The sequence below is a fragment of the Macaca fascicularis genome, chromosome 2, assembly GCF_037993035.2.
Source record: "Macaca fascicularis isolate 582-1 chromosome 2, T2T-MFA8v1.1".
Lineage (NCBI taxonomy): Eukaryota > Metazoa > Chordata > Mammalia > Primates > Cercopithecidae > Macaca > Macaca fascicularis.
This window is the reverse complement of record NC_088376.1, coordinates 105,636,210-105,658,916: the sequence shown is the minus strand read 5'-3', so window position 1 is coordinate 105,658,916 and position 22,707 is coordinate 105,636,210. Positions and strand designations below refer to the sequence as shown.

General features: G+C 41.4%; 1 protein-coding gene and 1 pseudogene across 3 annotated transcripts; both read left to right on the top strand.

The window, feature by feature from the left end:
• The first annotated feature begins 5,214 nt into the window (after positions 1-5,214).
• HIGD1A (HIG1 hypoxia inducible domain family member 1A) lies at positions 5,215-22,200 on the top strand. Of its 3 annotated transcripts, none has more exons than XM_065540450.1 (4): positions 5,215-5,297; positions 13,462-13,580; positions 20,350-20,484; positions 21,181-22,200. In XM_065540450.1, exons 2-4 carry the CDS (start codon positions 13,484-13,486, stop codon positions 21,228-21,230), a joined length of 282 nt encoding a protein of 93 aa, XP_065396522.1. In that variant the 5' UTR covers positions 5,215-5,297; positions 13,462-13,483; the 3' UTR covers positions 21,231-22,200. The 3 variants fall into 3 exon arrangements, with proteins under 3 accessions (XP_065396522.1, XP_005546849.1, XP_065396520.1); XM_005546792.4 differs by having other exon boundaries at positions 13,440-13,580; XM_065540448.1 differs by having other exon boundaries at positions 5,215-5,579.
• On the top strand, positions 8,315-9,008 carry LOC141409669 (protein MIX23 pseudogene; annotated as a pseudogene).
• Positions 22,201-22,707: the final 507 nt, after the last annotated feature.

Sequence of the window (22,707 nt, the reverse complement as noted above, 5' to 3'; positions counted from 1 at the left end):
TGCAGTGGCGCAATCTTGGCTCACTGCAGCCTTGACCTCCCAGGCTCAAGTGATCTGCCCACCTCAGCCTCCCAAGTAGCTGGGACTACAGAGGCACACCATCGCATCCAGCTAATTTTGTATTTTCTGTAGAGACAGGGTTTTGCCACATTGCCCAGGCTAGTAATTTTCTCTTGTTAACCAGTTTTTTATTACAGGAGTGTTGGCTCCAACGCTTATGATGGGAAAGAAAGGGATCATCCCTTTCCACCCCTATACCGCCTCTGTTTATATTTTCTCCCTTAAACTGACAGGGCTGGCACACTTTTGTCAAAAGACGAGCCTTTTTTCTCCTAAATTCAACCGTCATTTCAAACTGGGTCAGACTAATGACAATTCTGCCAAGTAGTGTTTAACAGTAGCCTTAATAAAGAGATTTTGGGGGACAAATGTGCATCTTCCATGCAGTTGTAGCCATAGAGTGCATATCTAACTTTCCTTCAATTATCTATGTGGATCTATCATCCTATAATTTGTCTAAATTCTTATTTTTTTAATACTATGAATAAAGAGTCCAGCTTATATATAAAAATGTATTTCCTTTCTATGTCTTAAAAAGCACTTGCTGTTAAGTGATACTAAGGGAGGACACCACCTCTAATATTGTCTTATGCCCAATTTCTGCCTCCAAAGAAGTAAAAACTAAAAGGCAGAAATGAAATCCACAGGCAGACAGCCCAGCGCCATGCCCTCAGCCTAGTAGTTAAAGATCGACTCCTGACCTAACCAGTTATGTTATCTATAAATTCCACACATTGTATGGAAAAGCACTGTGAAAATCCCTGTCCTGTTCTGTTCCGAGCTGATTACCAGTGCATGCAGCCTCCAGTCACATACTCCCTGCTTGCTCAATCAATCACGACCCTCTCATGCAGACCCCCTTAGCGTTGTGAGCCCTTAAAAGGGACAGGAATTGCTCACTCGGGGAGCTTGGCTCTTGAGACAGGAGTCTTGCTGATGCTCCCGGCCAAATAAACCCCTTCCTTCTTTAACTCAGTGTCTGAGGAGTTTTGTCTGCTGCTTGTCCTACTACAACACTATATTCTTAAAATATAGTGGAATCAAAATTCCTAGTTTACAGTCCTCTACCTCTGTTACTTACTAGTTATTTGACCTTTATACCAATCATCATGTCAGAGATGTTTGAACCAGATCAACTCCATCTTGAATAGGGGCTAGGTAAGATAACGCTGAGACCTACTGGACTGCATTCCCAGAGAGTTACGCATTCTAAGTCACAGGATGAGATAGAAGGTTAGGCATTCTAAGTCACAGGATGAGATGGGAGATTGGCACAAGATACAGGTCATAGAGACCTTGCTGATAAAACAGGTTGCAGTAAAGAAGCTGGCTAAAACCCACCAAAACCAAGATGGCTACGAGAATGACCTCTGGTCATCCTCACTGCTACACTCCCACCAGCACCATGACATTTTACAGATGCCATGGCAACATCAGGAAGTTACCCTATATGGTCTAAAAAGGAGAGGCATGAATAATCCACCCTTTGTTTAGCATACAATCAAGAAATCACCATAAAAATAGGCAACCAGCAGCCCTTGGGGCTACTCTGCCTATAGAGTAGACATTCTTTTATTCCTCTACTTTGCTAATAAGCTTGCCTTCACCGTACTCTATGGATTCGTCTACAATTCTTTCTTGCAGGAGATCCAAGAACCCTCTTTCGGGGTCTGGATTGGGAGCCCTCAGTAGTAATTGGTTTAAAAGGTTCTTATCCTTTCAGCTTCGAGGGCAAGGTCTGACTCTTTTTGCACAGTACACAGCAAGGAATTTTTAAAGCAATAGCTAACATTTTTCACGCCAAGCATGGGCCTAACATGCTACATATATTTCCTCTTTAACCATCATTAGTGTTACTCCCCATTTTACAAGTGAAAAAAGTAACATTTTGAGAAATCAAGCACAAGGTCATGTCTAGTATGTTGCCAAATAGTTGCTCTCCGCTGATGGGGCGGTAAATCTTATTCTCTGGAAATCAACAAGTTAGCTGACATTATTTTGAGGCATATACATTCCCTTCAGGAATGAATATGCTTTGGTCACTGCTGCTATTAGCCTTTGTGTTTACAGAATCAAGAGACTAACGACTTCTCGTTGACCTTCATATCGAAGGCAGTGGGGTTCATCCTAAACGAGTTCCTGACTATCCCTACTTATCTTTTAAACCCTCCAGTTCTTGGAGCATTTACATCTTTCTTCATTTACCATTATTGAATTTCTATTGAGCACACAGGCAGCATTCAAGGAGATACCAAGATCATCCAGACAAAATATGTGCCTTCAAGGAGCTGAAAGCTACCATATAATCGAAGTATGAGGTTCTTTTTTTTTTTTTTTTTTTGAGATGGAGTCTCGCTCTGTCGCCCAGGCTAGAGTACAGTGGCCGGATCTCAACTCACTGCAAGCTCTGCCTCCCGGGTTTACGCAATTCTCCTGCCTCAGCCTCCCGAGTAGCTGGGACTACAGGCGCCCACCACCTCGCCTGGCTAGTTTTTTATATATTTTTTTAATAGAGACGGGGTTTCACCGGGTTAGCCAGGATAGTCTCGATCTCCTGACCTCATGATCTGCCCGTCTCGGCCTCCCAAAGTGCTGGGATTACAGGCTTGAGCCACCGCGCCCGGCCCCAGAAGTATGAAGTTCTTAATCATCCATAGCATGAAATGTTTCTTACATGTATCTTAATTATAAGACGAACGATTTTCAAAATCCTGAGCCCATGACATTTAGTTCCTATCTGTAAGACAGAGCACTTGGTAGTCTGCCTTGTTTTGTGGTTATATCAAGAGACTCTAATTTAGTCCCAGATTTCCCCACGGTGCAGTTGTAAATACTTTGTGTCTGAAGACTAAGCTCTGATTTTTTTATCTTACCCAAATTCCTATCTAAAGGGTCTGGGGAGTCATGCCCTACAAGTCATAAATTTTCATCAAATGGGTTTTATTTAACTCTATATATCGTGACTTACTTTCCAACTTGACTCTGGCATAACATTATGAGACAAGGAAGAAAATAAAAATATTTTACCCCAAAACATGTTTCTTTGCCATATCTTGAAATGGCCACGCAAATCTGTCCTTTGTGAGGGAAAATTCGCATCTGTAAAGAATCTCCATTAACATAGCTAGATCTTTTCTTCCAGGCCTCCCCAGTCCTAAAGAGATTAAAAGTCTAGCACCTTTCAAAGATCTGAATATGAAACATTTGTCATCTATTGTCTCTAAAGGCAGCCTATATCTGTCTAAAGGCAGCCTGTCTCTAAAAGCAGTCTCTATAAGACTTAAAAACAACCTTGGTCTCCACAATCTTTTATCTTAACCTGAACATTTCCTTTCTATTGATCCCAGGTCTTTAGACAAACTCAACCAATTATCAACCAGAAAATGTTTACATTTACCTATAGCCTGGAAGCCCGCTCCCCTCTCGCCTTTGAGCTGTCCCCCGTTTCTGGGCCAAACCAACGTGTTTCTTAAATGTATTTGATGTCTCATGCCTCTCTAAAATGTATAAAATCAAGTGTGCCTGGACCACCTTGGGCACATGTTCTCAGGACCTCCTGAGGGCTGTGTCAGGGGCCATGGTCACTCATATTTGGTTCAGAATAAATCTCTTCAAATATCTAAGAGTTCGACTTTTTTCGCTGACCCACAATTCGCCGGATTGTCACTCATTATTTACTTGACAAACACATTAGAAGCCCTGTCCCCGGAAGCTCGCTATCACGCGGGGCTTCTGACACCTCCTTCCTGAGAGAAAGGTGGCCTGGCCTGGGTGAGGTCGTAGTTCCCGCGACCCCATGCTTGCAAGTACTGGCTGCCTCCTATTATAGTGTAAGCTCCAGGAAAGATCCCACGTGGATCTGACAGCACACGGTCCTGACCGACAACCGGCCTGGGAGTGGAATGGATAGAGCCCGCAATCTTCCCAGCGCACCGGGAGCCCCAGAGCAAGCTCTGCTCCCACTGTGGCAGGCCAGATCTCCATTAGCAACCAGAGCAGCTCTCACGAATGCCTCACTGTCATTCCGATGCATGTATAAGTTAAACATTAAAGAATTGGAGAAACTGGTGCCTTAGCAGAAAGGCTAGAATGGGCCGGGCGCGGTGGCTCAAGCCTGTAATCCCAGCACTTTGGGAGGCCGAGACGGGCGGATCACGAGGTCAGGAGATCGAGACCATCCTGGCTAACACGGTGAAACCCCGTCTCTACTAAAAAATACAAAAAATTAGCCGGGCGCGGTGGTGGGCGCCTGTAGTCCCAGCTACTCGGGAGGCTGAGGCAGGAGAATGGCGTAAACCCGGGAGGCGGAGCTTGCAGTGAGCTGAGATTCAGCCACTGCACTCCAGCCTGGGCGACAGAGCGAGACTCCGTCTCAAAAAAAAAAGAAAGAAAGAAAGAAAGAAAGGCTAGAATGTAAAGACAAGTCCATTAAGATCCCGCCTGGGCTTTCTCAGCCCCTAGAGTTTAATTAAAATAATGGAGTTGTTCTCGCACACCTTGTACCGGGGCCCACTTTAGATTATTTCCAAGGCTCTGAAAGCAATTGTCTAGACACCTGACCCTATTACGGTTAAAGATTAGATTGAGTGAAACACTTTGGCTTTCGACTTGCAAGTGCACTGAATGTATTTAAGCACTAGAAAAACTTGTATTAATAATTTTGAGTTGGTCTGGTGAGTTACTCCGACCTTCTCCCTATAACCTGTTGCAGAAATAAACTCCGTTCTTTCCCAGTCAGTCTGCATCTCGTTACTGAACGGCGAGAACAAGCAGTCGGACCCGTGTGGGTCCGGGAACCCCACCTCACTCACAGCGGAAACCCCTCACCCCCATCCCTTTCCGGCCCGTGAGGCGTCCGCAGGAGGCCGGCACTCGGGACACGGCGTTCGCGGTGCTCGCTCCCGCTGCCCGAGGAGAAAAGCGCAGGAGAAATCTGAGGAGTCCGCGAGCCAGTAGCCAAAGCCCCTCAAGTGCCCGGGCGCGAACCCTGGGCGCCAAGCTCTCACGTCTGTTTCCGCCAGTACGCTAGAGCCGGGGTAGTGGGCCCGCACTCACCGCCCCAGCCAATCTGGGACCCGCTCTGGACTGCCCCACCCGCCGCTCACACGCACGCGTCGTTTTGCGGCCGCTGGCCTCTGATTGGCTGGGACGGTTGTGGGTGGGGAGAAGCCGGCAGGACAAGTTACGACTGCAGGGATCGGAAGCCGGTTGGCGTGTGAGAGGTTTTCTCACTCTAGGTGAGCGAAACAAGTCGGGGGACTGTGAGCCAGGGTCACGGGCCGCGGGGCGGGAAGAAGTGGGGCAGCGCTTGGCCAGGCCGAAAGGACTTTGGGGGTGGGGGTTGGGGGTGGGGCCTGGAGGCTGGGGTCAGTGTCTGGAATGAGGGAGGAGAGTGGAGTTGCCGGGGCTCAGGCCCGGCCTAGAGCATGGGAGGAGGAGAGGGGTCGGGAGCCGAGGCCTGGGGTCCTTAGGGTGAGGGGAGACGGAGCCAGCGAGGAGATGAAGCAGAAGCTTGTGGAGTGAGTTGTTGCTGAGCGGGGAGGACTCACTGCTGGGGTGGTAATGAGAGGCGGGAGTAGGAGAGTGTTGGCTGGGCGGGACGGCGGAGAGCGAGGAGCGGAAGCGTCCCCAGAGCTTGGAACATTCTGAAGAGCAGGCTGAGCGGCGGGCGAGGCGGGATAGGAGAGCGAGCTCTCTTGTCACGGAGTCCTGACAAGGTCACAGGAAGAGAGGCGGCGAGGAAGGTCGGGAGGTTGAGGGGAGGGCGTACTAGCAGAGGACTTTCCAGTCCTGATCTTGCTTTTCTCCCCGACCTGGTGTTTCCTCCACCCTGGGAAAGTGACCAGGCCTAGGGCCCTGTGTATTGCTTCTGTGACCGAATTAAATTTTTCTCCTGCCGAGTCGGCGGGTTAGAGATTACAAAGCACAGCGTGAGGGCAGAATTGGGAGCTGCCGACATGATGCAGCAGTGATACTCGCCTTTGTCTTAAATTCCCGGAGTAGGAAGCCGCCTATTTCCCTCTTCGCAGTATTCCCCACGACAGGGATCTCTGCTTCCGGAAGTACAAAGGCACTTTCGAATAAGACAGGTTTGGATGGAAAGTTCTAACAGGTTGAAGCGGTGACAACCTGGTCATGAAGCTCCAGCATGACACACATATTTGGAATCCTGTATACTAGGGGTTCTCTTTGTGCGCCAGAGTCACTTGAAGGGGGGCTTCTTAAAGTAAAAATTCCTCGAGCTCTGCCGCAGACCACCTGAATCCGGATCTCCATGCTGGGGCCTTGGTAGCCATTTTAAACAGGCTGATGGGCGACTGATGCAAAATCAAAGTTTGAAGCCAGCATTGCTTTAGATAGTAGTTCCCGTGACAAAATAACTGTGAAGAAAGATCCTTCATTCAGCCTGTTACGTCTCCTGATGCTGGACGGCTCATCTTCCCTTAATGCCACTTTTAGGTTCCCTGTGGAAAGGTCTTCAGTCGTGTCTTACTAAGCGTACAGAATAATTTGTGCTCTCCAAACTGACTTTGAATATCTGGTTACTGGTGCCTTTTTTAGCGTCTATTCAACTTTCTGACAGAGATCTGGGACAATTACTGTGGGTGGATAATGAAGGAAAGTCTGGCAGTGGTGTAGTGAAAAAAGTCTTTTCAAATCACAATTGAAATTGTTAGATGAGTTAGGTCACTGAAGAAGATTCCATTTAGGCATGACTTTTTTATATATATCATTGAAAGAGAACAACGTGGGCTTCTGTTGAGTAATGGATTCTTGCATTTTCTAATCAGAATTCTTATCTGCAAATTTAATTTACATCAGCAGCATTAGATTGATGTTTTGGCAATATATTGTCAATCAAAAGAACCCAGGACTCTATATCAGGAGAGCTGGATTCTAATCCTGCCCCACCAGACATGTATTCCTTGTACTGAGCAATTGGTATAACCCTCTCACAACCTTTTCCCCACCTGTAAAATAACGCTGTTGGCCTGGATTCTTCATCTGATTTGTTACTCTCAAATTATATGATTCGAAATTATTGTTCCTGATACTTAACCAGTTTTCAATTCAGGTGGCTATAAACTATGAATACTTTGGAAACTTACACGTGGTAATTAGACAGTTATCAAAATTTTGTATTCATACAATATTTTAGATATGTACTATATGGGAATTATAATATTTGGACTACAGAATAACAAGTGATATGTGTTGGATTTTTAAATATTCATCCTTATTAATTTTATTCTGAAATGTACACATAAGGTAATCTGGAATCACAGACAGATTATCATCTCGTTTCAAGCAAGTAATGGCCGTTTTGTTCCTCACACCCTGATTCTTACCGCAGGGGCTATTTTCTGAAAGCCAGGTCAAATGCCCTATCCATACAAACTTTAAGAGTCTGTATCATAGATGAAGAACAGAGAAATAGATTTTCTTCTGTTCTTGATTTATATACAGGAAAGAGACAACTAACCCCCTCCCTCCTGAAAGGAGAAAAAAAAAAAAAAACCTTTTGCTCCATTGACCCGTTGGAGAATTAGAGTCAACCAGATGTGAGATAATTATAAGAAAAACTACCAGCTTTCTTGCTGTTTTTTAAAAACCATTTATGTCCTGTTTTTGTTTGTTTGTTGGGTCCCTCAGCAAGGGTCTTGCTTGTTTCCTGGGCTGGAGTGCAGTGGCTGGATCCTGACTCACCACAGCTTCCACCTTCCAGGCTCAAGCAGCCCTCCTGCCTCAGCCTCCTGAGGAGGTGGGACTACAGGTGTGCACCATGATTCCTGGCTACCAACTTTCTTGCTTTTAAAGACAGTTCCCAAATGATTTTTTAGTTTAGAAAAGATTCAGGCAAAAAAGGGGAAAACATGCTTTTATATCTGCAGAAGTTTTTAGTTTTTAAAAGTGAATTGTGGTATATAATAGCTTTGTCCCCTGTGTTGCAAGGAACTAAGACCTCAGGTTATTTCTCTTTTCATAGGTACAATATAAGAAACATAAAAGAAATAAGCACTTAAGAACATACAGTTTGGCATTTTTCTTACTGATTAAACCCTACAAATCTGGATGATTGTTATTTTTTTTCCACTCAATATTCCTGAGTAACTTAAGAATGCTTTCAGTGGTTGAGAAATGTAACTTTTAAATGTATGCAAGAAACATTTGTAGTGTACCTATTATATATAGGGGATTGCACCAGGCAGTGGAGTTGGATACAAGTAGAGCAAGTATTGGCCCCTGACTTAAGGATTCTAGCAAAAGAAACAGACAAACTGATGGTTTTAAGGGTTATAAGGAGAGTACAAGATCCTATGGGACTGCATAACCAAAGCACTTACAAACTTAAAGAGACAAATTTCTGAGAGGAGGTCAATTAAGATGTGAACCTGAGTCCAATATGGTGGCGCCCAGCGGTGGTGTGAACTGTGAGGAGTTTGCCTAGTTCCAGGAATTACTCAAGGTGATGTGGACAATTGATGACAGACTAGTACATGAATTAAACACTACGGTTCCAACAGCTTCCTTTGCAGGGAAACTTGATGCCAGCCAAACCTGTAAACAACTTTGAGTCTTTGATGGCAGCTCATGCCAGCAGGGACAGAGTCATTGAAAAACTGTATAGCCCAGACCTCAGCAATAGTAAAAAACCTCCAAGAGGAGAGAGAAAAGAATTTGGACGATTTAATATTGCTAAAGCAACTCAGAAGAGAATAGACTAAGTTGAAATGGATGCAGTCAGAATGGTAAATGACAGGAGCTGGAAGGAGTTTAATGAATACTGCTGAATTCACTTCAAGTCTCCAAAGAATGAATAGAGATACTTTTTTTTTTTTTTTTTTTGTTAAGGACCAGATCATCCCATAAGAGCTAAGCATGACAAATGTCAACAGGGCGGGCTTCCTCGGATTGTTTCTGAGCCAATAGTCCAAGACCTTTTGTTGATTTCAGCCCCACTTAGCCAAGACCTCAAGTATAAATAATTCTGATAATTATGGAGAAATCAACTGCTATTTTATACTGATTCTGTTAAAAAAAAAAAAGTTTTTTAACTATTAAAATAATTTTCTGACTCAGTGTAAAAAAAGAAAAACCAAACCTGAAAAAGAAAATGGGAGGAGTTAGCTAGGAAAGAGTATCTGAAGGGGATGGAAAGGGAGGGAAACTCTCACAAGTAGAGGAATCAGCTTGTGCAAAGGCTTGGAGGTATAGAAAGCATCTTAAAAATATTTAATGTGGGCTGAGCGCTTTGGGAGGCCTAGGCGGGCGGATCACAAGGTCAGGAGATTGAGACCATCCTATGAATGGTGAAACCCCGTCTCTACTAAAAATACAATAATTAGCCGGGCGCCATGGCAGGCACCTGTAGTCCCAGCTACTCGGGAGGCTGAGGTGGGAGAATGGCATGAACCCGGGAGGCGGAGCTTGCAGTGAGCCAAGATTGCGCCACTGCACTCCAGCTTAGATGACTGAACGAGACTCCGTCTCAAAAAAAAAAAAAAAAAAAAATTACTGTGGTTAGAATGTGGGGTTGGGAAGGGAAATGAAAGGATTTGTGATAAACTTCCCCTTTGAGAAGGTCATGATTTTTTTTTTTTAATTTTTCTTTTTTAAAATTTGAGATGGAGTCTCACTCTGTTGTCCAGGCTGGAGTGCAGTGGCGCAATGTTGGTTCACTGTAACCTCCGCCTCCTGGGTTCAAGCGATTCTCCTGCCTCAGCCTCCCCAGGTAGCTGGGATTTCAGGCGGCACTCCACCACGCCCACCACCATGCCCAGCTAATTTTTGTATTTTTAGTAGAGGTGGGGTTTCACCATGTTGGCTAGGCTGGTCTACAGTGTTTAATCTCTCCATCCAGTCCATTTATGCAGTTTCTTCAAAGCCAGTCTCAAGTGTTTCTATGTGAAAGATGCCAAACTTCCTTTAGCTAAAACACATCACTCTCTCTAAATTCAGACGTTGTCTGTATTAGGCTATTGACAATTAATCACACTGTAATTGAAACCACCATTGCAAAATTATAACTGAGACAGTGAAAGAGATAGGACCTAGCCAAAAAAGAGACAGAGCCAGGCATGATGGCTCATGTCTATAATCCTAGCACTTTGGGAGGCTGAGGCGGGCAAATCACTTGGGGCCAGGAGTTTGAGACCAGCCTGGCCAACATGGCAAAACCCCATCTCTACTAAAAATACAAAAAAATTACCCAGGCATGGTGGTGCACGCCTGTTATCCCAGCTGTTAGGCTAAGGCACAAATCGCTCAAACCTGGGAGGCAGAGGTTGCGGTGAGCCAAGATTGAGATTGTGCTCCAGCTTTGGGTGACACAACTAGACCCTGTCTCATAAAATAAAAATAGAAAAATAAAGCAAAGATGGTAACAGCCCTTTCCCAAAACAAACCCCCTTCTTGCCTGGGGACTAGATGGCCTTTGGAGGACTAATGAATTAGCCACAGCTTAGAAATTATATTTTAGGAGTCATGCAGCTGGAGGTTACAAGATTCTGACCCTCCCTAAAATGATCCTAAGATCAGTGCATGAGATATTTTGCAGACCCTGCATTTGATCAACTGGCACCACCCAGATCAATAAACTGTCTCATCTGATCTTACGTCCCCTACCTAGGAACTGACTCAGCACAAGAGGACAACTTCAACTTCCCATTTCATCTCCAACCCAACCAATCAGCACTCTATTCACTGGCCTTCCCCTACCCACCAAATTATCCTCAAAAACTGATACCTGAATGCTCCAAGAGGCTGATTTGACTAATTAAAACCCTAGTCTCCCACGCAGCTGGCTTTGGGTGAATTGCTCTTTCTCTATTGTAATTCCCCTGTCTTGATAAATCAGCTCTGTCTAGCCAGCAAGCAAGGTGAACCTGTTGGGCGGTTACATGATTTCTCTTTTAAAAAACAAAACTAATTTTTGAACCATTAATTACTTTAGCATTTATATTGTATTATTCAGATATATAGTGAGTATCTTGAACCTTGAGCTTATTGAACCTTATGTATAATAAAGCTCAGTAGTTAGGAGTTTATTCAATTAACAAGTAATGGAGTACAAAAAGAAGGTCTAAGTCCAATCTAAATTTTCTTTTATTTTCTTCTATGTCCGATGACAGGGTTGAGTCATCTCAATGAAGGTGAGGCTTATAGGGATGAATTCACTTTCTAAACTAAGCACACCACCCCCTACCTCTGGAGTTGCATTTTCGTTGAGGACCTTAACTGCCACTGATTCCCCTTGAGTAGCAAGATGTTGAATGAGAGGTATTTTTATCAAAGGGAGCATAATGCATATGAAAAACCCAGAAGTGAAAGTAAGATTTTATATGGGTGATAGGGTGGGCATAGACTTAAGTTTATTGTAATTGGCACTAATTAGAGACTTGTATACCTAAACTGTGCTTCAGCCCCTTATTTTATCTGTGGGTAAAGTTTACTGCAATTCAAAATAGTTCAGTGAAGAAAGTATATTTTGTTATTGTGGCTAAAATGAAATTGAATTTGTTAATGCCTCATTGTGGTAAAAGGCTATTCACTGAGAGGACTGAAAAGGAGGAAAGGAGCCTTTGATCCCTGTGATAATGAAAATGAATCTTTTTTATTTTTATTTTTTTTTAACCCCTATCCCCTTATTCATATGCTATCAGGCTAGTTCTTGCCTTTGGGATACCTTTTTTTTTTTTTTTTTTTTGAGACGGAGTCTCGCTCTGTCGCCCAGGCTGGAGTGCAGTGGCCAGATCTCAGCTCACTGCAAGCTCCGCCTCCCGGGTTCACGCCATTCTCCTGCCTCAGCCTCCGGAGTAGCTGGGACTACAGGCGCCCGCCACCTCGCCCGGCTAATTTTTTGTATTTTTTAGTAGAGACGGGGTTTCACCGTGTTAGCCAGGATGGTCTCAATCTCCTGACCTCGTGATCCGCCCATCTCGGCCTCCCAAAGTGCTGGGATTACAGGCTTGAGCCACCGCGCCCAGCCCTGGGATACCATTTAAAGGAATTATAAAAAGACGGTAGAGTTTTAAAGGGAAGCCTGGGGGATGTAAGGTATGTAAAGGAAGACAGATCTGAAGCTTAGAAGATATTAAGAAGACCCTGAGGGTAATTCAGTTTTGTGCTGCAGTGATGTTAAAAATGCTAATCATAGGGCCAGACTTGGTAGCTCACGCCTGTAATCCCAACACTGGGAGGCAGGTGGATCACCTGAGGTCAGGAGTTCGAGACCAGCCTGGCCAAGATGGTGAAACCCCATCTCTACTAAAAATACAAAAAAGTTAGCCAGGCATGGTGGCAGGCACTTCTAATCCCAGGTATCTGGGAGGCTGAAGCAGGAGAATCACTTGAACCTGGGAGGCAGAAGTTGCAGTGAGCCAAGACTGCGCCATTGCACTCCAGCCTGGGCAACAAGAACAAAACTCCATCTCAAAAAAAAAAAAAAAAGCTAATCATAGGCTGGCACAGTGGCTCACACCTGTAATCCCAGCAGTTTGGGAGCTGAGATGGGTGGATCACTTGAGGTCAGGAGTGAAACCCTGTCTCTACTAAAAAATAGAAAAAAATTAGTCAGGCATGGTGATGTGGTGTGTGCCAAGTGGAGGTTGCAGTGAGCTGAGATCGTGCCACTGCACTCCAGCCTGGGCAACAGAGAGAGAGAGTCGGTCTCAAAAAAGAAAAAAACTAATCATAGGTCATAAAAAAATCTAAAAGGCTATGAAGGAGACATTTCTACCAATATTATTTGAAATAAAAGCTTTGTTCTTAAAATGAGTAAATGAGCTAGGTAGAAACTTTGGCTGTTCAGAATAACTACTCTTTCCCCCAGGGGCAACCATCATGGATAACAGATTACTGTAATAGATTAGAAACTAATCTGAAGTGAAAACTAAAGCAAGGAAGCACATTGGAATAAATAAACCAGCAGTTGAAAGCAATAAAGACTGCACTTAACTACACCGAAAAGTGCTAAGTAGGATTTCCATCGTGATATTGAAGGTTCAATAGGAGTTCTCAGTTTGCTTTGAGTAACTTAAAATTGTCAAGTTAAGTAGTTGATTAAGGATGAAGATAGCCAGAAAATTAGTAGCTACTATTTTAATTGATAAAAGTAATATCAATTTAAAATTTTTCGCTATTTTTAATAACATTGTGCTAAAAATGAATGGGTTGTACCGGAGAAACGGCAAAACAATAGGGGGAATAAATGTATACAACTCTCCCTGAGGGTGACTATACGTTAAAACTACAGTTAATTTCTAAAAATATTTTTTAACTTTAGGATTATGGATAACATATGCTAAGATTCTCGTGGAAGTTAGGAATATTTTAAATACATCCAGATATTTAATAATGTCAGATGCTTTTAATTACAGAACCTCAGAAATTCTCTCTCAGGGTGATTCTTCAAGCAGTCACTATGTCAACAGACACAGGTGTTTCCCTTCCTTCATATGAGGAAGATCAGGGATCCAAACTTATTCGAAAAGCTAAAGAGGCACCATTCGTACCCATTGGTAAGTTTGACTGACATTTGAGTGATCTTGAATACGGTAGAGCTGTGATAAACTTGTTCATTGAGTGTATCCTGAAAGAATGTATTTTCCATTTTTTTCTTATGTTGTTGAAATATGCTGATATTGGCATAATATAAATCTCATCACAATGATTCTTCTGTATGTATTCAGACTCTTTTTTTCTTTTTGGAGACAGGGTCTCTTTCGCCTAGACTGAAGTGCAGTGGCTCGATCATAGCTCACTGCTACCACCCCTCGACCTCTCAGGTTCTTGATCCTTCCACCTCATTAAATTACCTTTAATGCCACCATTTAGATATAACTATTGTTACCATTTTGATGTACATATTTTTTCCACTTGTTTTTTCTTTTTTTATCTTTGCAAATTCAGGATCATACTGAGATGCATATAAGTATTACAATTTTTATCTCATGTTTTTACCTATGTTATTTGAAACACGACTTTTTTTTTTTTCCTCGAGAAGGAGTTTTGCTCTTGTTGCCCAGGCTGGAGTGCAATGGTGCGATGTCAGCTCACTGCAACCTCCACCTCTTGAGTTCAAGTGATTATCCTGCCTCAGCCTCCCAAGTAGCTAGAATTACAGGTGCCCGCCACCACACCAGCTAATTTTTTAGTATTTTTAGTAAAGACGGGGGTTTCATCCTGTTGGCCAGGCTGGTCTCGAACTCCTGATCTCAGGTGATCCACCTGCCTCGGTCTCCCAAAGTGCTGGAATTACAGGCGTGAGCCACCGTGCCTGGCCTAAAAACTCCACTTTTTTTTTTTGAAACGGAGTCTCCCTCTGTCGCCCAGGCTGGAGTGCAGTGGCACAATCTTGGCTCACTGCAAGCTCCGCCTCCCGAGCTCACACCATTCTCCTGCCTCAGCCTCCTGAGTAACTGGGACTACAGGTGCCTGCCACCACGCCCGGCTAATTTTTTCTATTTTTCAGCAGAGACAGGGTTTCACTGTGTTAGCCAGGATGGTCTCGATCTCCTGACCTCGTGATCCGCCGGCCCCAGCCCCCAAAGTGCTGGGATTACAGGCGTGAGCCACCACGCCTGGCCAGAACTCCACTTTTAATGACTTAATTTATATGATATAAATTACTATTATATATAACATTATAATCCTCTTGGTAGAAATTTATGTGGTTTCTAGTTTTTCATTATTAACAAACTACTGAGCATCTTTTTAGATGGCTCTCCAAGAAGTTAAAGGACTTTGAAGTCTCTCGAAGGAATTTTTCTTCTGAGCATAATTAATAAGTTAGTTGCAAAAGTGCATAAAACAGAAAGGTACCATGCCCTATGATCCTGACTCTGAAAGACAACAGCAGGTTGCACAGTCTGTCAGTGTTTTCTTCTCCATATACTACCATCAATTATTATTTATAATTATTTTTAGATGAAATATTTTTCTTTAGCCTTCTTTTCATTATCTTTTTATAACAATGCATATAGGAACTTTTATATTTTTAATAATTGAATCGTTAATTTTGTAGATATACAATGTTTTGTAACAGAGATCTCTAAAATTTTTTGGTTGTACATTCCCTCAGTAAAAAATAATTTGAGCACGTACGTCCTGCCAGTGTGTTGTGTGTTTACCTATTTTTAAGTCATTTATAAGTACTTTTGTTCTTACACATTTGGTACATTATGAAATAGGCACATTATGAAATAGGCAGAAAGACATTTCAAAAGGATAAAATACAAATATAAAATTTTCTGCTCTTTAATGGGTTGTCATTTATACATATCCCTTCTTAGGAGTACATAAATCCTACATTGATTTAACCATTGCTCTATTGACGACATAGGAGTTGTTTCATTATGTTGCTTTTACAAACTGTTGGAAGAGTATGTTGTAAAAATTAAATATCCTTGTATGTTTAATTGTACCAAAACAATGATTTACACCAGTAGTCTGTGATGGGTTGGTTTTCCCATACTGTCAATAGCACTAGATATTATCATTCTTTGAGCATCTTTTCATATGTGTTGGTCATTCAGGCTTCTCTTTTGTGAATTAGCTTTTTTGTTTTTTTCTTTTTTGTTTTTGCTTTTGTTTCTGTTTCGACTAGGTTGTCTTTTTCTAATTAAATTATAACTATGTATTTTAGGTATTAGGTTTTCTTATATGTTGCAAGGCCTTCATGATCCTGGGACTACTTAGGTTCCTGTATTTCCTTATGTTCTTGATTTATCATTGAGATACTAATCTATCTGGAATTTATTTGTAGGTATAACATGAGGCAAAATCTAACTTTATACTTTCTCCGTATGGATACCTTAATTTTCTTTTTTTTTTTTTCTGAGATGGAGTCTCGCTCTGTCGCCCAGGCTGGAGTGCAGTGGCCGGATCCCAGCTCACTGCAAGCTCCACCTCCCGGGTTTACGCCATTCTCCTGCCTCAACCTCCCGAGTAGCTGGGACTACAGGCACCCGCCACCTCGCCCGGCTAGTTTTTTGTATGTTTTTTAGTAGAGACGGGGTTTCACCGTGTTAGCCAGGATGGTCTCGATCTCCTGACCTTGTGATCCGCCCGTCTCGGCTTCCCAAAGTGCTGGGATTACAGACTTGAGCCACCGCGCCCGGCCCCTTAATTTTCTAACACAGTAATTTGGGTATCTGTTTTGCATTCTTTTCCCACTTATTTGAAATGTGAACTATGTCATACACGAAACGTAGGTTTGTTACTGAACTACTGTACCTATTTTGTTGCTTTGATCTGTCTGCCAGAAACTTAATGGTATGTTTAGATACCTCATAAACCAGTACCCTTTCACTATTCTACCTTCTCAAATAGAGCTTGCCTGTTTACTTTGAAATTAGCTTGTTAATTGCAGCTACTCAGGAAGGCAAGGCAGGTGGGTCACTTGAGCCCAGGGGTTCAGGGCGGTAGTGTATAATGGTCATGCCTGCGAATACCCACTGAACTCTAGTCTGGGAAACATAGGAAGACCCCGTGTCTAAAAAAAAGAGAGAAAAGAAAAAGAAATTGGCCTGCCCAGCCCAAAATGGGGAAAAATGTCTCATTTTTACATTTGGATTAGATTGAATTTATAAATTTGGGAAGAATGGGAATCTTTCATGCAAACCTTTTGTGTCCTTAAATATAATTTTATTGTTTTCTGTAGGTCTAGAAATTTAATTTCTCTAGATATGCTTTTTAATGTATTCATCAAAGTAATCTTTTTTCTTACTGGTTCTAGTTGTGTTTCTTTTTGTTCTTTTGGGACAGAGTCTTGCTCTGTCACCCAGGGTGGAGTGCAGTGGCACAATCTCAGCTTACTGCAACCTCTGCCTCCCGGGTTCAAGCAATTCTTGTGCCTCAGCCTCCCGAGTAGCTGGTATTACAGGTGCCTGCCACCACTCCTGGCTAATTTTTTTTTTTTTTTTTTTTTTTTTTTTTTTTGAGAGGGAGTCTCGCTCTGTCACCCAGGCTGGGATGCAGTGGCCGGATCTCAGCTCACTGCAAGCTTCGCCTCCCGAGTTCACGCCATTCTCCTGCCTCAGCCTCCCAAGTAGCTGGGACTACAGGCGCCCACCACCTCGCCCGGCTAGTTATTTTTTGTATTTTTTAGTTGAGATGGGGTTTCACCTTGTTAGCCAGGATGGTCTCGATCTCCTGACCTCGTGATCCGCCTGTCTCGGCCTCCCCAAAGTGCTGGGATTACAGGCTTGAGCCACCGCGCCCGGCCACTCCTGGCTAATTTTTGTAGTTTTAGTAGAGACAGGGTTTTGCCATGTTGGCCAGGTTGGTCTGGAATTCCTGACCTCAAATGATCCACCTGCCTCGGCCTCCCAAAGTACTGGGATTACAGGCATGAGCCACTGCACCTGGCCTCTAGTTGTGTTTCATTTGATTTTCTTGGATTTCCTATACACACAGTTAGATGATCTGCAAACCGGTAGTGTTTCTTCCTAAATTATGCCTATAGTTTTTTTTATGTGATTTAAAATTGTTTAGGATCTCCAGGCAACAACAGCAGTATTCACATGTATCCCTGACTTATTCTTATCTTTAAAGGGAACTTTTTTTCTTATCTCTTTTTCATTTTTTAATAAAAAATAAGGCTGAGTGCTTTGGCTCATTCCTGTAATCCCAGTGCTTTAGGGGGCTGAGTCAGGAGGATCGCTTGAGCCTAGGAGTTCAAGACAGCCTGGGCAACACAGTGAGACCCTGTTTTGTGTTTTTAGTAGAGATGGGGTTTCACCATTTTGCCAGACTAGTCTTGAACTCCTATTTTCAAGTGATCCACCTGCCTTAGCCTCCCAAAGTGCTTGGATTACAGGTGTGAGCCACTGCACCCAGCCTCTCATGTTATCTTGATTTTGTTTTGGTATCAGGGATTTGTTTTCTTGGGAAATATATCGGAAAAAAATGTATTGGTATGTTTTTAATGCCCTGGAATACTTTAAATAACATGAATTAAGAATGCCCTTATAATTTTTATTAGACCTTGTTAATAAAACTATTTGGGTCTTTATCTTTTGGGGATAAAGCATGGATTGCCCATTTAATTCTTTCTATGGTTATTGGTATAGAAAGGTTTTCTACAACTTCTTGAATCAAATTTAGGAATTTATATTTTCCTCAGAAATCATTCATTTCACCTAGATGTTCAAATTTAATTGGCAAAGAGCAATCATCTCTTATTTTTAAAAATCTCTTTACCACTTGTGATTATATCCATTTTCTCATTCCTAATGTTGTATATTTATTTTCTCTTTGATCAGACTTCCTAGAGGTTTTACAATTTTATTTGTTCTAAGAACCAGTACTGTTTTTATTTTTCAAATAATGTTTGATAGTTTCCTAATCTCTCAGTTTTTACTTTAACCTCCAAATCTAGTTATTGGTGCTCAGCTTCTCAGTGGTTAGAGGGCAGGTGTGTGTGTGTGGCTGTTTTATGTCTTGATTGCTAAGTTTTGGCTTTATGGTAGTCGTCCAGGAAGAAGACCTTTTTGGAAGTTGGAATTTTCTTCGTGGCCTAATAAACGATTGGTTTTGTCAAAGCTTCATAGACATTTGAAAGAATGTGGGATCTCTGTTGTAATTAAAATATTAAATTTTATTTATTTTTAAGAATTTAAGTAAGGTTATTTAATGGTGCCATTCAATTCTGTAGCTTTAGTTTGGGGCTTCTTATTCTGTTGTTTTCTGAAAGAGACATATTTTCCCATTTTGTTATCTTCTAATAGAGCTGATCTTGTGTTCCTAACAATTTTTGCCTCATTTATGTTACTGCTATATTAGATTATTTTAAAGCTTTATGACTATTTAAAAATTTATTTATTTATATGTATATATATATTTTTTGAGATGGAGTCTCGCTCTGTTGCCCAGGCTGGACTGCAGTGGCGTGATCTCAGCTCACTGCAACCTCCGCCTCCCAGGTTTAAGCATTCTTTCTGCCTCAGCCTCCCGAGTAGCTGGGATTACAGGAACATGCCACCATGCCCGGCTAATTTTTTGTCTTTTTAGTAGAGATGGCCAGGCTGTTGGCCTAGCTGTTCTCAAACTCCTGACCTCAGGTAATCCACCTGCCTCAGCCTCCCAAAGTGCTGGGGTGATGGGTGTGAGCTACCACTCCCAGCCCTAATTTTTTTTTCTTCTTATGATTTGGAAGTTCTGAGGCTGTTCTTATACTGCTTGCTGGTGGTTTTCTTTACATTGTCAAACTAGGATGTGTTTTTTTCATCTATTTCCAGTATTAAAATAAATGTAAATTTATTCCCTAACTTAAGACCTTTAGCACACATTTTGTTGTAATAATCACAGCCTAATTTCAGATTCTTAATTTTTCTGTATTATACCAGTCATTTTCAAGGAACCAGTACAGATTTTCCTGTCTTTATTGCTCACCATTATATCTTAACCATTATGTCTTTATTTCTTGAACTGTCCATTTTGACTCACTGTTTTTATTTGACTGGATATTTTCCTCTAGGTTTTTGTATCAGCACCTGGGTGGCAGCTTGGGAAAGAGAGCCCTCCTGTAGTCCCAGTTATTAGGGAGGCTGAGCCAAGAGGATCACTTGAGCCCAGGAGTTCAAGGCTGCAGTGAGCTATGATTGTGCGACTGCACTCAAGCCTGGGCAACAGAGCAAGACCCCATCTCTTAAAAAATAAAATAATAAATCTTAAAAAGAAAACATGCAAGGTCATGTCCTGAATGCTTTTACCCTCAAAATGAATGAGAGTTTGGCTCTGTATAGAACTCTAGGATCATAATCCTTTTAACTGAAACTAATATTACTCTATTCTTTTCCTTTATTTACTTACATTCTTCCCAGTACAGTATTCCAAAGTTTGAAATATTCAGGCAGTGTTTCTCAGTGGTAGTAATGTGTAGGATTGTCTCTGGTATATTAACTGATTACCTTGAGGGAGGGAAATAGGACAGAGAGGAAATGTAATAAATTCATTCTCTAAGTCAAGACCTTTGGCACACTTTTGTTCTGATGAGCATAATCTAGGTTCCTGTTAATTTTCTAGCACTCTTTTAAAGGAGTTGTCTACTGGCCCCACAAACCCACATTTTTAAAGATAATCCTGACTTTTTGGATCTGCTATTGTTTGCTTCAAGATTTTTTGTTTTGACAGGGGAAAACATGAAAAACTCAATTTGTATGTTAGCTAATTAATGATCTGATAAAGAATCCTCATATAAATAATAAAATGTACATTGATTGATGGTAAAGTCATCTTGGTCCCTTCTCCTCATGCGACTGACATACTTGTTACTTTGTTTTACAGGAATGGCAGGTTTTGCAGCAATTGTTGCATATGGATTATACAAACTGAAGAGCAGGGGAAATACTAAAATGTCCCTTCATCTGATCCACATGCGTGTGGCAGCCCAAGGCTTTGTTGTAGGAGCAATGACTATTGGTAGGTTCCTACAGGAAATTTTCAAATTTTCGTTTCTCATTGAAATATTTCTTGACGATCAAAATAGGTAAATATTTTTAGCTGACCTTTTAGCAGTTTGAGAATATCACTTATTTTCATGTAGAAAATGAATTAATGAAGATAATTCAAGTAGTGACATAGTTTTTCTATGATATATCCTACTAAGATTTTAAAGAAATGAAAAAAATCCTGTCAATCACTGAGTTTATAATTTCATTCAAGAGCCTAGACATGTAAATGGGGTTGGTAGTAACATCTGTTGTCTGGAAGAGACATACAATTGCTATTTTATTGTGTTTTCAAAGGAGAGATTCTTAAAGTGTAGGTATTACATGCTTCTACTGGCTTTATAATTCATTGACTTTATCTGGTATTATGTAGCAAGAGTGATTCCTTTCAAAGTTACCGGATAAATATTGATTGTTCTTTAAAAGAAATATTGTAATATGTGAAGTAGCCATACCAGCCCTTTACTACTTGGGAAACTATGTAAAAAGAGTTTTAGAAATGTAAGATGTTTAAGAAGGCAAGAGTATAAGCTTCCTAGGGTCTTGTTCCCCTTGTAAATATTCCATGCTAGCAATGGTACTACTTTCAGCTATTTTATGAACTGGTTTTTATTTTCCAATATTTAAGAAAATATTGAAATGCTTAACTAGCATTCTTTTTCTTTAGGTATGGGCTATTCCATGTATCGGGAATTCTGGGCAAAACCTAAGCCTTAGAAGAAGAGATGCTGTCTTGGTCTTGTTGGAGGAACTTGCTTTAGTTAGATGTCTCATTATTGAAGTTACCTATTATTGTTGAAAATAAACTAATTTGTATGGATTTAGATGGTAACATGGCATTTTGAATATTGGCTTCCTTTCTTACAGGCTTGATTTGCCTGGTGACCGAATTACTAGTGACTAGTTTACTAACTAGGTCATTCAAGGAAGTCAAGTTAACTTAAACCTGTCACCTAAATGTACTTGATAGTGTTGAAATGTCCACCTTCTTAAATTTTTAAGATGAACTTAGTTCTAAAGAAGATAACAGGCCAGTCCTGAAGGTACTCCCAGTCCCAGTTTGCTGCAGAATCTCGTATTTTGGATGTTGTATAAGAGTCCTATTTGCCCCAGTTAATTCAACTTTTTTCTACCTATTTTATGGACTGTCTGCTCTGTTAGAACTCTGTCCAAAAAGTGCATGGAATATAATTTGTAAAGCTTCCCACAGCTGACAATATATGTGCATGTGTTTAAACCAAATCCAGAAAGCTTACAATAGAACTGCATAATAGTAATATTTATTAAAGAATCACAATTGTAAACATGAGAATAACTTAAGGATTCTAGTTTCGTTTTTTGTAATTGCAAATTATATTTTTGCTGCTGATATAATAATTTTTAAATGTCATCTTGAAATAGAAATATGTATTTTAAGCACTCATGCAAAGGTAAATGAACACTTTTTAAACGTGTGTGTTGCTTATTTTTTCCATAAGAATTGTAAACATTGAACTGAACAAATTACCTGTAATGGATTTGATTAATGACTTATGAGCAAGCTGGTTTGGCCAGACAGTATACCCAAACTTTTATGTATTACAGAAGGCTATTACACTTGTGAAATTCTCTTGTCTAATCTAAATTTACATTCCATGGCGATAACATGGTATATGTATTGTTATTAAAGTAAGTGACCCATGTCAAATGTGTTGTGTTTATTTCATGAGGAAGAGCTTTCTGTAGAGGAACAAATTTGAGAACAAGTTTCAGGAAATTGCCTTTTTTGTTGTTCTCTAATCATGTTCTGCTTTCTGTTTTGACGATTTTAAAAATATTTTACTCTATGGTGTGTTTTACTTTCTTTCCTTTTGTGAGTAATTTTTGTTCTATTGATTATCCATATAAATTTTTTATTATTTTTTTATTTTTTATTTTTTGAGAAAGAATCATTCTCTGGCGCCTAGGCTGGAGTGCAGTGGCACGATCTTTGCTTACTGCAACTTCCACTCCCCGGGTTCAAGTGATTCTCCTGCCTCAGCCTCCCGAGTAGCTGTGATTACAGGCATGTGCCAACACGCCTGGCTAATTTTTGTATTTTTAGTAGAGATGAGGTTTCACCATGTTGGCCAGGCTGATCTTGAACTCCTGACCTCAGGTTATCCACCTGCCTTAGCCTCCCAAAGTGCTAGATTACAGGCGTGAGCCTCCACCC